Raw genomic sequence first — 17,216 nt, 5'->3', positions numbered from 1 at the left:
CCCAAGCTCTCCCTGACACTACCCCCCCACAGCCCACCACTGCCTCCATCCCGACAGCGCAAGCACTGGCCCGCGGGATGGGGGTGCCCGTTTGAACCCAAAACCCGTAACTGAGTTTACTTTGGCTTTCTAGCACCTTCCGCAGTTTCCCAGGGCAGACGGAGAAGATCAGGTTTTTGGCATCTCCGTCCGTTCAGTGTCCCCATCGCCTGAACTTTCAGCAAGAAGAAGCAGCCATCAGCAGAGCTGCACGTCTAACACCGGGGTCAGGGTTCAGAGGTCAGGGGTCAGTGACAGTTTCCTGTGCCAGTGAGCACAGAGAAGGGTGCCCTGGCTGTAGTAATACTGTCCTGGGGGGGGGGGGGGGCACCATGGCCCATGGGGAAGTATGTCCGGTAATTTTGGGGTGCAGAAGTGAGGTACAGGCAGGGAGGGGTGGGCGGGATGGGTGGGGGGTTTGGGCAGGGGAACTTACTCTGACGACATGATGGAGGACATGGGCCCAACCTCCTTGGCCTTCTGCAGGGCGTGTTTCTGATTGAAAAACTCTTCCTCTTCCTCTTCCTCCTGGCCAACAGACACTTTAATACCCCAAACGCATCCCAGCACCCTGTCTGATCACTGAGAAATGCCCCCCTCTCACTCTCATGGTGAGTGCAGAGGGCTTCAGCAGCAAAATGGCTGCCTTGCCCCTCCCACATCCAGAGACCAGGGCCGTGTCTGAAACAGCCTACTTGCCTACTATTGAGTATATAAGTTGAGTACACTGGATGAGAAAGTTGTTAAGGGAAAATTTTGAATGTAGTGTACTTAAAATGTAGTGTACTTAAAATTCACAGAAAAGAAAAGGCAGAGCCATCGTTGGGTCCCATCAATCAGAGAGGAAGAGGCGGGGCCTTTTTTAGAGCAGGACGTCTTACGACACTTCTCCAGTACTGCTGGAAAATAGTACGGAGGATATTTTTCGCGTGCTGCCAGTCGCGTACTAAAAAATATGCACTAAATAGTAAGCAGTACGTTTAATAGGATGTACTTATTTTGAGGACACAGTAGTTAGGAGGCTGTCTCAGAGAAGGCCTGGATCAAATACTGCAGCTAAAAGAGTTTTGACCTTTAGAGCCCAATGAAATCCTGCAGATTAACCAACAAATTTAAAAGAAATACGCACACACACTCACACACCAGCATCCCACCCCCTACCCCCACCCCCAGGTCACAGACCGGCGTTCACCTTAGTGAGCTCCTGAGCGTTGGCCAGGTTGTCCACGGCGATGGCCAAGAAAACGTTGAGCAGAGTGTCTTTCAGTTGCGTCAAGGAAGGAAGCCGCAGACATCAAAGCCAACCCCCCCCCCCCCCCACACCCCCCCACCCCCCACCCCCCCATCGCCCCCATCGCCATTCCTTCCTGAAACACATTTACTTCACCAACAGACCCCCTTCCCTCCCCAAATAGCATTTCCTTCATCATCAGAATAACAGCAGCCTCCGTGGGGATGCACAGGGCAGGTAAGGACGTTGCCTTCATGCTAAAAAGGGTCCTGGAGATGTTTCTCATGACTAACATCCCTGCCTGCTCTTTAATAGGGACCACCCACAGCCAGCTGCTTCCTGTACACACAGACACAGCCAGCTGCTTCCTGTACGCACAGCCACAGCCAGCCGCTTCCTGTGCACACAGACACAGCCAGCTGCTTCCTGTGCACACAGACACAGCCAGCTGCTTCCTGTACACACAGACACAGCCAGCTGCTTCCTATTCACACAGACACAGCCAGTTGCTTCCTGTACACACAAACACAGCCAAACCAGCATCTGCAGGTAAAACAGCCAATACACCACGAGCCCTTTGTGGTTCTACCGCACACTTCACACCGCACACAATGTCCAATACACCACCAGCCCTGTGTGGTTCTACCGCACACAACATCCAATACACCACCGGCCCTGCGGAGTTCTACCGCACACTGCACACTGCACACAATGTCCAATACACCACCAGCCCTGTGTGGTTCTACCGCACACAACATCCAATACACCACCGGCCCTGTGTGGTTCTACCGCACAGCGCAAAGAGATTTTCAGTTTCAGGAAAAGCACAGAAATTATAGTCGTGTTTTTTTTATTTTCTTGGTAAAGTTCACGAGAGGCCCACGAAGGCAGAGCGAGCTGTTCACGTGGCAGGGTCAGGGGTCAGGGGTCAGGGGTCAGGGGGCAGGAAGGATACAGTTGCCAAACAGCGTGAGCACGATGAAGTAGATGGAGGACCACATGCCGGACTGCACCCCGCCCTGGGAGCGGATGCCGTTGTACATCACCTCGTTCCAGTCCTCTCCAGTCAGGATCTGCAGTAAAGACACACGCTCATGTGTGCACATATGCGCACATACACACACACACACACACTCACTCACACACACTTACACACACACTCACACACACTCACTTACATATGCACACACACACACACACACACACTCACTCACACACACTTACACACTCACTCACTCACACACACTTACATATGCACACACACACAAACACACACACATATACACACACACACACGCACATATGCACACACACACAAACACACGCACATATGCACACACACACATACACTCGCACACGCACATGCACACACACACACGCATACACTCACACACACGCGCACACACACACACACTCACACGCACAGTTGCATACCTACGTATGAGCTCTGCTGTGCCAAACAGAACTTTGTATCCACTTATATTTTCTATAAATACGGTGTGGGGGAATGGATGATAAACACTGTGACAGAAGCCACCTACTACAGCACAGTAACAACAATTACTGCGCACAAGTGTGTGATGTATAAATACACACAGGGCTCATTGTTTTAATTATCCAATCACGCGGCACCCAGCAGTGCACACTGCCGCAGTCATGCTCGAGCACCAGACTGCGGGGAGCTGGACGCGTCGCCCAGCAGCCCCTGGGGCAGCAGGCGTTAGTCTGCGTACAGCACACAGACGCCACACGTCAGTCGGGCCGAACCTGGAACACGGTCATGATGGAGGCGGGGAAGGTGTCAAAGTTGGTCGGAGTGTAATCCTCAAAGATGAACCTGGAGGGGGGGAGGGGGAAGTTCAAAGGTCAAAGGTCAGCATCACCAGGGATCTTAAGGGTTTTTAATGACATGTCTCTGGGGTCTGCGAGTAAAGGGCTTTATTGCGGAACGTTCTCTCTGGCGATCAGCAGTCAGAGTGCACAGCTCTTCATGTACGTTTTATCAGAGCACACTTAAGCCCTCTGCTTCAGGTAGAGACATTTAGGACATCAAAATGAGTATTTCCTGATTAATTAGGAAAAGCCACATCCCTTAAATTACGCACATTACACGTGCAGGGTTTTAGCCTACTGTGCAGAACAGTACTGTGCTGTAGCTGAGCCATGCTGATTTGTGCCAAGCTGAGCTGAGCTATGTTGAGCTGTGCTGAGCTGTAGTTGTGATAAGCTGTGCTGTGCTAAGCTGTAGCTGTGCGGTGTTGTGATAAGCTGTGCTGCGCTACGCTGTAGCTGTGCTGTGTTGTGGTTGTGATGAGTTGTCACACCTGCCACCAAAGAGTTGCATTCCCAGGAGAGCGAAGACTACGATGAAGAGGAAGAGCAGGAACAGCAGGCTGATGATGGACTTCATGGAGCTCATCAGAGACACCACCAGGTTCCTCAGAGATGCCCAATACCTGCAGAATCACACCCACAAAATTACAAACCAATCAGCATGACACACCCAGTACCTGCAGAATCACACCCACAAAATTACAAACCAATCAGCAACACCCAGCAACAAAACGTACACCCACAAATGAACAACTAATCAGAATTACAGATGCTTAGTACCTATGCAAACATGCCTGGGTTACAACCTATCAGCATCTCAGAAGACAGTACCTATAAACAGATCATTCACAACAAGGTCTTGGAACAAACACAAGACCACATAAGTAGCATAACCTGAACTAGTACAAAACAATAGTTAGAAATGTTAGAGGGCAGGGATGGGAGGGGACTGGGTCGAGGGGGGGTCTTCATGGTCAAAAAACGGCCAACAATTCTGCAGTCCAGCCCATCACAGGAAGCTCATTCCACACCTGAGGCCAGAGCAAGCAGGTAAGCTGACTGGGACACAGAGCCACACAGGGAAGGGAGACACAGCCACACAGGGAAGGGAGACACAGCCACACAGGGAAGGGAGACACAGCCGCACAGGGAAGGGAGACACAGCCGCACAGGGAAGGGACACACAGCTGCACAGGGAAGGGAGACACAGCTGCACAGGGAAGGGACATACAGCCACACAGGGAAGGGAGACACAGCCACACAGGGAAGGGACAGAGAGCCGCACAGGGAAGGGGGACACAGCCGCACAGGGAAGGGACACACAGCGGCATCGACATCATGGAGCAGGGAGATCTGCTCGGGTTGTGGGGTTAGAAGACTAACAGCCGGTACAGTGGAGCAGTTCCTGTAGGCTAGTACCAAGACTAATAACTTCATTAGCTCATTGACTGCTCTCAGTGTTTGGCTCTCTGCGGTGCATCAACCAACTGTTGTGTGCTTAGCCTGACAGGCTAATTGGTATATCAGTGCAGTAATTAGCTCCCTCTCATCCCCCACATTAATACCGAGTGAAACAGACGAAGGAACGCAGGGGGGAAGAGCGTGAACACAGGGGGAAGAGCGTGAACGCAGGGGGGAAGAGCGTGAACGCAGGGGGAAGGGCGTGAACACGGGGGGAAGAGCGTGAACACAGGGGGAAGAGCGTGAACGCAGGGGGAAGAGCGTGGACACAGGGGGAAGAGCGTGAACACGGGGGGAAGGGCGTGAACACAGGGGGAAGAGCGTGAACGCAGGGGGAAGAGCGTGAACGCAGGGGGGAAGAGCGTGAACACAGGGGGAAGGGCGTGAACACAGGGGGAAGGGCGTGAACACAGGGGGAAGGGCGTGGACACGGGGGGAAGAGCGTGAACACAGGGGGAAGAGCGTGGACACGGGGGGAAGAGCGTGGACACAGGGGGAAGAGCGTGAACACGGGGGGAAGAGCGTGGACACGGGGGAAAGAGCGTGGACACGGGGGGAAGAGCGTGGACACGGGGGGAAGAGCGTGGACACTGGGGGAAGAGCGTGGACACTGGGGGAAGAGCGTGGACACTGGGGGAAGAGCGTGGACACGGGGGGAAGAGCGTGGACACCGGGGGGGAAGAGCGTGGACACCGGGGGGGAAGAGCGTGGACACCGGGGGGAAGAGCGTGGACACCGGGGGGAAGAGCGTGGACACCAGGGGGAAGAGCGTGGACACGGGGGGAAGAGCGGCTGATTTCACACGTGGCGAATGGGGCGTAATCACGTTGACTTCGCGTGTCAAGGTGCGCGCATTTTAAGCTCAGCAGAGAAAAACATAACGGGGGATGAAGGCACCCACCCAGGCCCGGGCCATGCACAGAAATATTTTGTGTACCGGTATTCCCCCCCCCCCTCCCCCTCCCCCTCCCCCTCCCCCTCCCCCTCCCCCTTCCCCTTCCCCTCCCCTCGCACTCCACAGCCACTGGAGGCACACAGTGAACACAGAGAGCTGGGCGGCAGAGTTAGCCCTGGAAGGCCAAGCTGCCAAACTCTTCACAACAAAAACACGAAGGACGGAGCACACCAAACTGATTCAGCCTCCATGTCTGACCTATCAGACAGAGCCAGGCCAGCTAGCGAAAGAGGCCTCTCCACCCCTGAGCCTCTCACCAACACCCCCCCCCTTCCCCCAACGCATCCCTGCCCACACACACACACACACACACACACACACACACACACACAATAAACAAAACTGCAGGGCCACTGCCTTCCAAAAAGGCCCCACCCACACTCACTTGGTACCCGCCCACGAGGGCCCATCCACGCTCACTAGGCCCCACCCACTCTCACTAGGCCCCGCCCACACTCACTCAGCCCCACCCATGCTCACTTGGCCCCGCCCACACTCACTCAGCCCCACCCACGCTCACTAGGCCCCGCCCACACTCACTTGGTAATTTTGAAGATCCTCAGAAGCCGCAGGGCTCGCAGGACACTGATCCCAAGGGACACCCCGGGGCGGAAGAAGCCCCACACCACCTCGAAGATACTGCCCACGATCACCTGAACACACGCACACACACACACACACGTCACGCTGACATCTCTCATCATAAATAAACATCCCACACCACAGCTGTATCACCCAGTAGTGTTATGTTATGGTTCCCTGCCCTTGTGCCCTAGTGGCTGCTTGTGGTGTTGCAACATTTGTTTTGATTGTCTTCCTAATAGGAAATTGGTGTCACCTGGAAGGGGTCCTACTTAAGTGGCCCTCTGGCTAATGCTCGCTCTCTCTCCATTCAGAGGACAACCTGCAGTCTGGCTACACTGCGCATTTATTTTCTTTTTGTAGCGTTCTTTAATTAAAAATATTTTTGAATTGCGACTATCTTGTGTGATCTCGTTTATGTTGCGACTGGCCAGGGGCTGATCGTAACATGTTACAATAGCATTTCAGATTACAGTAAAACAACTCAGTAATGTTACAATAATGTTTGAGACCACATCTCTCTCTCTCTCTCTCTCTTTCTGGCGGAAGGAGGGAGAGGGGGAAGGGACGCACCCCGCAATCGAAGCAGTTGAAGGAGGAGTGGAAGTAGAGGCGAAGGCCGAGGCCGTACATCTTCAGGAACATCTCCATGAGGAACAGCCCCAGAAAGACAAACTCTGCATAGTCTGCCAAGGGAACCAACCAATCAGCATCAAGCAGCAGCGCACACACTCACAGACAGCCAATCAGCATCAACCAGCAGCGCACACACTCACAAACAGCCAATCAGCATCAACCAGCAGCGCACACACTCACAAACAGCCAATCAGCACCAACCAGCAGCGCACACACTCACAAACAACCAATCAGCATCAACCAGCAGCACACAAACACAAACAACCAATCAGCACCAACCAGCATCACACATAAACACAAACAACCAATCAGCACCAACCAGCAGCACACATACACATAAACAACCAAGCAGTACCAACCGGCAGCACATGTAAACATAAGAGGAGAGAAAGACAGAGACCGACATCGAGGACAGGGATAAACATAGGGATAAAGAGAGGGATAGAGAATAGGAATATGGATAGAGACATGCATAAAATGTGTACAAAAGTATGTGAACACCTGAACATCATACCCATATGTACTTGTTGAACATCTCATTCCAAAACCGTTGGCATTAACGTGGAGTTGGACCCCCCCTTTGCTGCTGTGACAGCCTCCACTGTTCTGGGAAGGCTTCCCAGTAGATTTTGGAACATGGTTGCAGAGAATCATGTCTATTCAGCCAAAAAGGTATCAGTGAGGTCGAGCACTGATGTTGGGCGTATGGCCTGGCTCACGGTTGGCATTCCAATTCATCCCAAAGGTGTTTGATGGGGTAGAGGTCAGGGCTCTGTGCAGGCCAGTCAAGTTCTTCCACACCGAACTCAGCGAACCATTCCTTTATGGACCTCACTTTGTGTATGGGGGCATTGTCATGCTGAAACAGGAAAGTGGCAGCAGTTTGGCGAAGGTCCTAAGTCAGAAGCACACAGTTCTCTAGAATGCCATTCAGATTTCCCTTCGCTGGAACTAAGGGGCCCAAACCATGAAAAACAGCCCCAGACTATTATTCCTCCTCCACCAAACTTTACAGTTGGCACCGTTCGGGCCAGTACATTTGGCACTATGCATTCCACCAAACACAGATTTGTCCGACAGACTGCCAGATAGTGAAGTGTGATTCATCACTCCAGAGAATGTGTTTCCACTGCGCTACAGTCCAATGGTGGTGTGCTTTACACCACTCCAGCCAACGCTTGGCAGTGCGCACGGTGATCTTGGTCTTGGGTACGGCTGCTTGGCCATGGAAACTCATTTCATGATGCTCTAGACGAACAGTTTTTGTGCTGATGTTTCCAGAAGTAGTTTGGAACTGTAGTGAGTGTTGCAACTGTTGCAATGGGTGTGGCGGAAATAAGACGGTGTCCACATACTCTTTGAATTGTAGTGTAGACGTAGATAGAGAGATGGATAGAGGTAAGTGATAAGTATAAATATAAGGCACAGGGACAGAGGTAAGTGATAGGTATAGGGAAAAAGATAAGTGATAGGTACAGTTATAAGGGACAGGTATCGAGAGAGAGGTAAGTGACAGGGATAGATGTAAAGGACAGGTATAGGGATAGATGTAAGGGACAGGTATCGAGAGAGAGGTAAGCGACAGGGATAGATGTAAAGGACAGGGATAGGGAGAGAGGTAAGGGACAGGGACAGAGGTAAGTGATAGGTATAGGGGAAAAGATAAGTGATAGGTACAGTTATAAGGGACAGGTATCGAGAGAGAGGTAAGCGACAGGGATAGATGTAAGGGACAGGTATAGGGATAGATGTAAGGGACAGGTATAGCGAGAGAGGTAAGCGACAGGGATAGATGTGAGGGCTGTGTGACGCACACAGGAAGACGGTGAGCCAGGGGGGCTGGTCGTGGTGCACGATGGCCACGCAGATGGTGTTGAGGGCCACCAGGCCCAGCACGGTCCAGTAGAAGCTGTCCGTCTTCACCATGCGCCGGATGGAGATGCGCAGCATGCGCTCCTTGCGCCGGAAGTAGGCCGCCGGCCCCCGCTTGCCCGTGAGGCTGAACCGGGCCCGCGGGACGCCTGGCAGAGCACGGACCAATCAGAATCCATAAAAACAGCAGAAAGCTTCTTAATGACCAATTAGAATCAATGATAACCCCAAAGGGCTGGGACAACGCTGGCTCATTATAGCCCTTTTCCACTGTGGAGCTGAACCAGGTAGGCTCATTATAGCCCTTTTCCACTGTGGAGCTGAACCAGGTAGGCTCATTATAGCCCTTTCCCACTGTAGAGCTGGAACCAGGCTGCCTCATTATACCCCTTTCCCACTGTAGAGGTGAACCAGGCTGCCTCATTATACCCCTTTCCCACTGTAGAGGTGAACCAGGCTGGCTCATTATAGCCCTTTCCCACTGTAGAGCTGGAACCAGGCTGGCTCATTTTAGCCCTTTCCCACTGTAGAGCTGGAACCAGGCTGGCTCATTATAGCCCTTTCCCACTGTAGAGCTGGAACCAGGCTGGCTCATTATAGCCCTTTCCCACTGTAGAGCTGAACCAGGCTGACTCATTATACCCCTTTCCCACTGTAGAGCTGGAACCAGGCTGGCTCATTATAGCCCTTTCCCACTGTAGAGCTGAACCAGGCTGGCTCATTATAGCCCTTTCCCACTGTAGAGCTGGAACCAGGCTGGCTCATTATAGCCCTTTCCCACTGTAGAGCTGGAACCAGGCTGGCTCATTATAGCCCTTTCCCACTGTAGAGCTGAACCAGGCTGGCTCATTATAGCCCTTTCCCACTGTAGAGCTGGAACCAGGCTAGCTCATTATAGCCCTTTCCCACTATAGAGCTGGAACCAGGCTGGCTCATTATAGCCCTTTCCCACTGCAGAGCTGGAACCAGGCTGGCTCATTATAGCCCATTCCCACTGTAGAGCTGAACCAGGCTGGCTCATTATAGCCCTTTCCCACTGTAGAGCTGGAACCAGGCTGGCTCATTATAGCCCTTTCCCACTGTAGAGCTGAAATCAGGCTGGCTCATTATAGCCCTTTCCCACTGTAGAGCTGGAACCAGGCTGGCTCATTATAGCCCTTTCCCACTGTAGAGCTGAAATCAGGCTGGCTCATTATAGCCCTTTCCCACTGCAGAGCTGGAACCAGGCTGGCTCATTATAGCCCATTCCCACTGTAGAGCTGAACCAGGCTGGCTCATTATGGCTTGGCAGTTAGCCTCACTCACCCCCAGCCCCCATGTCTCCGTATTTGTCCTCTCCAGGTCCACGCCGGACTCCGCCCATACGGGTCTTCTTACTCGTGGCTCTCTTCAGCACTGGGGGAAAAACGCAATTAATTCGAGAAAATCTGGAGGTTACCACGGCAACGCAGCACAACACAACACACTCCCATCGAGTAACCACGGCAACACGACACAACACACTCTCGTCGAGTGACACATACCGAGCCCACTGAACCAAATGAGGTTTCATAGGACTGGGGGGCGGGGTGGGGGGGCTGGTCTTTATTTCAGCTCAGAGCTCCGCTGTGTCTGAGAATTTCATTTTTAATTTTATTTGCTTGTTGGTATTTTATTTTTTTTCCACCTGCAGCTGGAATTCCTCCATTTTGGAGGGTAAACCGTTGCACATTGAGCGTAACCTTTCTCTCCTCCAATCAGCTCAGTCAGACTGCATCACATGGGGCAAGGCTCCAGTTTTATCACAATGACTCATTCAGAACTGCCAGGTACATTCACCGGTGACGGCACAGCCACCTCCTCGGCAACGGCATGATAACGGCTCAGCAGGTATGCCAGCTGCCGGGACACAGGCTGGCAGGACTCACCGCATGCCCGCACAGCACCGGGAGCCTGGCACCGGGAGCCTGGCACCGGGAGCCTGGCACGCTTCAGGGTTTCCATCAGAAATGACCGCAATGGTCAGGGACTCACTCTCCTTACAGGCCAGCTCGCATGCCCTCTGACCCCACGCACACACACAGAACTCAGACAGGAGACCGGGTCAGAGCCTGACCCCGTGACTGGGACGAGCCGGACCCCATGACCGGGTCCGAGCCTGACCCCATGACCGGGTCCGAGCCGGACCCCATGACCGGGTCCGAGCCTGACCCCATGACCGGGTCCGAGCCAGACCCCATGACCGGGTCCGAGCCTGACCCCATGACCGGGTCCGAGCCGGACCCCATGACCGGGTCCGAGCCTGACCCCATGACCGGGTCCGAGCCTGACCCCATGACCGGGTCCGAGCCGGACCCCATGACCGGGTCAGAGAGCACACAGCAGCTCTCTGTAAGGACAGAGGCCTTCACGACTAAAGCCCGGGACGTTGCCCGCTCCCCCCCCCATGCCCCCCCCCCACCCAGAGGAACCGCACGGTGTTTGTAGGCCGGTGCTACGCATTCCAGAACTGCTCTTCAGCACGCCATTGCCACAGCAACCGTGGGCCGCTCCCCACTCATTGGTCGATTGACGAAACGGGCCCTGCTGAGGGGGCTCAGGACTGATTTCCCGCCTATGAGCGGGCAAGGACAAAGGCCATTGGCCCAGATTTCATCACAGGGGCGTGGCTATGCAAACTGGAAACGGCTCAGCTTGATAATCGCCCGCTGATTGGCACCCAGTGCTGCGAGTCATTTGGCCTCCTTAAAAATGACAGATTATCTGAAATCCCACAGTCAAATTTTCCCATTATGCACCCAAATCCCACAGAGAACAAAATGGCAAGCCATGGGGTGACTGACAAAAAGCATTATTCTGTGTACTTTAGACTGGCAAGCACACACACGCACACACAAACACATACACACACACACACACACACACATAGAAGTGACAGGGCTCCTAATAAGCCAAAAACACTAAGACAAAAGGGGGAAATGTTCTCTGCTTGACATAGAGCAGATCTTTTTGGGAAAACGGCAGGTCTTACCGTCTAAAGCAGACGTCCCTGAATTCTTATTCTCTTCTGCCAGCATCACCTCCTCTGCAGAGAGAGAGAGACATACAAACGATGAGAGCTTAGGCAAGATACCACAGCCCAGCACTAGGCCTCTCTATAACCACTCTGTCTGTAATACAGCATAATAACACTCACTATAACCACCGTCTGTTATACAGCATAATAGCACCCGCTATAATCACCCTGTCTGTTATACAGCATAATAACACTCACTATAACCACCCTGTCTGTTATACAGCATAATAACACCTGCTATAACCACCCTGTCTGTTATACAGCATAATAACACTCGCTATAACCACCCTGTCTGTTATACAGCATAATAACACTCGCTATAACCACTGTCTGTTATACAGCACAATAACTCTATAACCACCCTGTCTGTTATACAGCACAATAACTCTATAACCACCCTGTCTGTTATACAGCATAATAACACCTTCTATAACCACCCTGTCTGTTATACAGCATAATAACACTCACTATAACCACCGTCTGTTATACAGCATAATAACACCCGCTATAATCACCCTGTCTGTTATACAGCATAATAACACTCACTATAACCACCGTCTGTTATACAGCACAATAACTCTCTATAACCACCCTGTCTGTAATACAGCATAATAACACTCGCTATAACCACCCTGTCTGTTATACAGCATAATAACACTCGCTATAACCACCCTGTCTGTTATACAGCATAATAACACTCGCTATAACCACCCTGTCTGTTATACAGCATAATAACACCTGCTATAACCACCCTGTCTGTTATACAGCATAATAACACTCGCTATAACCACCCTGTCTGTTATACAGCATAATAACACTCGCTATAACCACCCTGTCTGTTATACAGCATAATAACACTCGCTATAACCACCGTCTGTTATACAGCATAATAACACTCGCTATAACCACCATCTGTTATACAGTATAAAAACACTCACTATAACCACCATCTGTTATACAGCACAATAACTCTATAACCACCCTGTCTGTTATACGGCATAATAACACTCCCTATAACAACCGTGTCTCATAAGGCTAATAGTAGCAAGATAGTGCTAACAGTAGCAATGCAGTGCTATCAGTAGCACAACGGTGTTAACACTGTGGCAGTTCATGGGTAAGAGTAGCAATACAGTGCTAACAGTAGCAAGACAGTGCTAATACATAGTGCCAGTTTATGGGTAACAGTAGCAGTACAGTACTAGCAGTAGCAAGACAGCGCTGACAGTAGCAGGACAGTGTTAACACATAGTGGAAGTTTCTGGGTAAGAGTAGCGATACAGCGCTAACGGTAGCAGGACAGGTTAGCGGTAGCAGGGCAGAGCTAAGAGAGGGGGCTGTGCTGGAGTGGATTGATTGAGTGAGTCAGTCTCCCCTCGCTCACCCTGCTCTGAGTGGGAGTGTTGGGCGCTACCACACATCTCTCTCTCTCTCTCTGTTCCACATATTCACCTATCAGCTGCGGAGGGGAGTGTGTGGGAGAGGCGCACACACGCGTGCGGAAAACGTGACTGCCGGGAAGCAGAGTGCGCACAGAAACGCCTCGTCTGTTCCCCTCCGCGCTCAAACGCTGCAAAAACAGCTCTCCCTTCGCAGCAGGTACAGACTCTCCTTCTCTCTCTCGCTCTCTTCAGACCTGGAGGTGAACTCCCTGCTGAGGCAAACCAGGTCTGTGCTTTAATCTCACAGCGCAGAGCTGACTGGGTCAACCAATGCCAGCACAAGTCGCGTTACCTGCTCGGTCGATCCAGGCCGGTAGAGAGAGATGGGGGTACCCTACCTGCTCGGTCGATCCAGGCAGGTAGAGAGAGATGGGGGTACCCTACCTGCTCGGTCGATCCAGGCCTGTAGAGAGAGATGGGGGTACCCTACCTGCTCGGTCGATCCAGGCCGGTAGAGAGAGATGGGGGTACCCTACCTGCTCGGTCGATCCAGGCCGGTAGAGAGAGATGGGGGTACCCCTACCTGCTCGGTCGATCCAGGCCGGTAGAGAGAGATGGGGGTACCCTACCTGCTCGGTCGATCCAGGCCCGATAGCCGTTGAGTTCTCTCTCCACCTGCTGCTGCCGCCGAAGCTTCATGAAGGCCCGTCTGTTCTCCACCCGCTCCCTCTCTTTGGCAAATTCCCTGCGGGGGACGAGGGGACACAGTCACAGCCCCACACAGAGCTCCCACCCCGCATGCGTGTGTGTGAGAGAGAGTGTGTGTGTGTATCTGTTCTGGGTGAATGTGTGTGCCTGTGTGTGTGAGAGAGAGTGCGTGTGTGTATCTGTTCTGTGTGTGTGTGTGTGCGTGGGTGTGTGTCTGTGTGTGTGTGAGAGAGTGCGTGGGTGTGTGTGTGTGTGTCTGTGAGAGAGAGTGTGTGTGTGTATCTGTTCTGTGTGGGTGTGTGTGCCTGTGTGTGTGTGTGAGAGAGAGTGTGTGTGTGTATCTGTTCTGTGTGGATGTGTGTGCCTGTGTGTGTGTGAGAGAGTTGCGTGGGTGTGTGTGTGTGTGTCTGTGTGTGTGTGGGTGTGTGTCTGTGTGTGTGAGAGAGTGCGTGGGTGTGTGTGTGTGTGTCTGTGTGTGTGAGAGAGTGTGTGTGTGTGTGTCTGTGTGTGTGTGTGTGAGAGAGAGTGTGTGTGTGTGTATCTGTTCTGTGTGGGTGTGTGTGCCTGTGTGTGTGTGTGAGAGAGAGTGTGTGTGTGTATCTGTTCTGTGTGGATGTGTGTGCCTGTGTGTGTGTGAGAGAGTTGCGTGGGTGTGTGTATGTGTGTGTGTAATCTCCACCCGTTAACCTCACTGTTGAGGTCAAGGGTCGTTACCCAGGTAACAACCACGCACCCTGAGAGCACACCCAGCACCAGGTTCAGCACGAAGAAGGAGCCGATGATGATGAGGGGGATGAAGTACAGCCAGTTCCAGGTGGGGCCTAAGGCATCATTGGTCTGAGCGGGAAAGAAAGAATAATTTTAAACAAAAAACTTTAGCATGACAATTTCCCAGAGAGCAGGGGGGTGTTTCACGAAGCAGGATCACGGAGTTCGCTGGATAACTGTGCTGAGTAAAACCCGGAACGACTCAGTTTTAACTTCAGTCCGTGTTCCAGATTTGGGAGGGTTCCGGGTTTTTCCCCAGCGTAGTTACCCAGCTTGCACAGCAACGCCGATTTGTGAAACTGGACTCTTGTAAACACTCTTGTGTTTACAGAGATAACAGTCCTATTTTTCTGGTAAAGATGTGTGAAAACTGAACGAGACTGAACCTGGAGCCCGTCGCGCAGGTAAAATAACATACGTAGCGTAAATTTAGATATGAGCTACATAATCTGCTTAACAGAGCTACACCAGCACGCAGCACAATGCTCAGGCAAAGCCCTTCTCTGCACAGCAGCGTTTAACATGTCATCACTATTATCTGCAACATTTAACACACATTTAATGCAGTTTCTGCACATGCCAAAATTAACTCACCAAAATTAACGCTTGCGTATAATTAAAAAACTAAGGACAGACGCTGACAAAATTCAGGTCAAAGTCAACTAGTTAATGAGGGAGTCTGTCCAACGTCAGTCTTACAGCCTCCCTAACCACAGCGAGGTCAGGGTTGACCATGCCCTCCATCGATCGTTCACTCTGGCTGACGGCTGTTAGTGGGGACGCTGGCCCTTTTAGAAGCCCGGTCCGTTCAGCCACATGCTGACCTGCAGTGAGGGGCTCCTCAGCAGGACACATGTCCTTGAGCAGGAGCCTCTCTTCCTGACACAAAAGCAGGTCTTTAAATACCCTTCAATCAGCGGCTAATTCCACCGCCGCTCTCTTCCCCGCCCCAGCCTCTCTCTGACGGGAACATCGCGGCGCGATCGCTACGGCAACGGCCCAGAGGAAGCACAGCGGCGCTCGGAGGAGCCGCGCGCTCGGGCTCCGGGCGAAGACCTCGACGGCGTGCGAGAACACGACAGGAAAAGGGAGATTTCAGCGCAGTAATTCCACTCAGAATTACTGAATATATTCACATTCACGCCGGTGCCCTGACACTGCCGGCCTTTCAATGTGAGAACATAGAGGAGTATGGAACTGGACTCCTGGATGAGACTGTGACCTGTTTAATTCGTTAACCTATTAGGGTCTGTCTGGGGGGGGGGGGGGGGGGGGGGGGGGTGCAGTTAATGATGGACGTTTGGAGCTGAATAAGGACGAGGAAGTGGGGGTTGAACTGTAGGGCGTTTTTTTTTGTTGTTGTTTTTTTAAATAAAATAAAATTTGGCAGCCAATGTGGGGCTGAACATACCCGACCCCCACCCCAGTTGGAATGTCTAATTTTGGGCAATAGCAGAGGCGTTCGGTCCTCCTCATGTGGGGTCACCAGCTGCTTCTTTTCACACAGCAGACTACGGCTAAAGCTCTCACAGAGCGGAGTCAGAGGAAGACCTTTCACACAGCAGGGCGGAGTCAGAGGAAGACCTTTCACACAGCAGGGCGGAGTCAGAGGAAGACCTCTCACACAGCAGACTATGGCTGAGCTCTCACAGAGCAGAGTAAGAGGAAGACCTTTCATATGCGGCTTTCCCTGCAGTCCACGAACACCCAATTGACCAGCAGGGGTCACTAGAATACCATAAACACAGAACCCTGTCCCATTCTATGGGGTGACAAAAATCGCCAATTGGGCATCACTCTGTGGAGCTACCGGCCTACAGTCGCCACTGGTGCGGTCCGGATTCGGCCATGAGGCTTATCCATGCACCGCAGTGCAGTGCCTTAACCGAATGAGCCACCCAGCAGCCCTGAGCACAAAGAATCTCAAACTGTCTCCCCCACCAGAGTTTCCACACTGCCGTCTGTTTAGCAGACAGGCGTACTCACCACAGTCGCCTCAACACTCAAACAACTCACACCCCACCACTCACACCATAACACTCACACACACACCCCAACACTCACACCACAACAACTCACACCAGCAGAGTCAGACTGGATCTGGCAGGGCTAAATCCAGCACATCCCACACATTCTCCCAAAGCAGGGATGGCGATGTGCCCCCTCTGAATGAGGTCACAAAAAAGAGTCTCTCTGCTGACCACAGATACTCAAACCCCTACCATCCCTCTCCGCTCTCCCAATTACAGTACCGCTAGAATCCATGAGGAGGCCTAGCCAACAGAACAGACCACACCCCGTCATCAATTTTCATGCACTACATGAAGTCGTAATGTCTCAGGCTCAGCAGTAGAGAGACCGGAAGCTTCAGTGCTCAGAATGAGGGGCGGGTCTGGGCGGCGTGTAGCACGCGCGGCTGCAGGTGGACGGGACTCACGTTGTACAGGACGGCGGTCCAGCCCTCCATGGTGATGCACTGAAAGACGGTGAGCACGGCGAACAGGATGTTGTCGAACTGGGTGATGCCGTCGTTGGGGCCGGGCCAGGTGCCGTTGCAGTCGTATTTATAGGGACACCTCCTCACCCCACAGGGGAACTCCCACTCAGAGGAGTCCACCGTCTCATTCTCTGCAGGAGAGCGGAGGGGACCGTGAGAGTATGTGTGCGTGTGTGTGAGTGTGAGTGTGAGTGTGT

General features: G+C 52.5%; 1 protein-coding gene across 1 annotated transcript in view; it reads right to left on the bottom strand.

The window, feature by feature from the left end:
• Positions 1-17,216, bottom strand: part of LOC118229538 (voltage-dependent R-type calcium channel subunit alpha-1E-like) — a 91,625-nt gene that overhangs the window by 25,809 nt on the left and 48,600 nt on the right. Inside the window, exons 8-20 of the mRNA XM_035421571.1 lie at positions 16,960-17,150; positions 14,488-14,591; positions 13,676-13,791; positions 11,620-11,673; positions 9,915-10,004; positions 8,552-8,758; positions 6,675-6,787; positions 6,060-6,172; positions 3,595-3,726; positions 3,038-3,107; positions 2,226-2,343; positions 1,232-1,299; positions 476-567 (exon numbers count right to left, since the gene is read on the bottom strand). Of these exons, the coding sequence (XP_035277462.1) occupies positions 476-567; positions 1,232-1,299; positions 2,226-2,343; positions 3,038-3,107; positions 3,595-3,726; positions 6,060-6,172; positions 6,675-6,787; positions 8,552-8,758; positions 9,915-10,004; positions 11,620-11,673; positions 13,676-13,791; positions 14,488-14,591; positions 16,960-17,150 (1,468 nt within the window). The remainder of the gene's footprint in view (positions 1-475; positions 568-1,231; positions 1,300-2,225; positions 2,344-3,037; positions 3,108-3,594; positions 3,727-6,059; positions 6,173-6,674; positions 6,788-8,551; positions 8,759-9,914; positions 10,005-11,619; positions 11,674-13,675; positions 13,792-14,487; positions 14,592-16,959; positions 17,151-17,216) is intronic.

This window comes from Anguilla anguilla, chromosome 6, assembly GCF_013347855.1.
Source record: "Anguilla anguilla isolate fAngAng1 chromosome 6, fAngAng1.pri, whole genome shotgun sequence".
Classification (NCBI taxonomy): Eukaryota; Metazoa; Chordata; class Actinopteri; order Anguilliformes; family Anguillidae; genus Anguilla; species Anguilla anguilla.
This window is presented reverse-complemented; position numbering and strand designations above follow the sequence as displayed.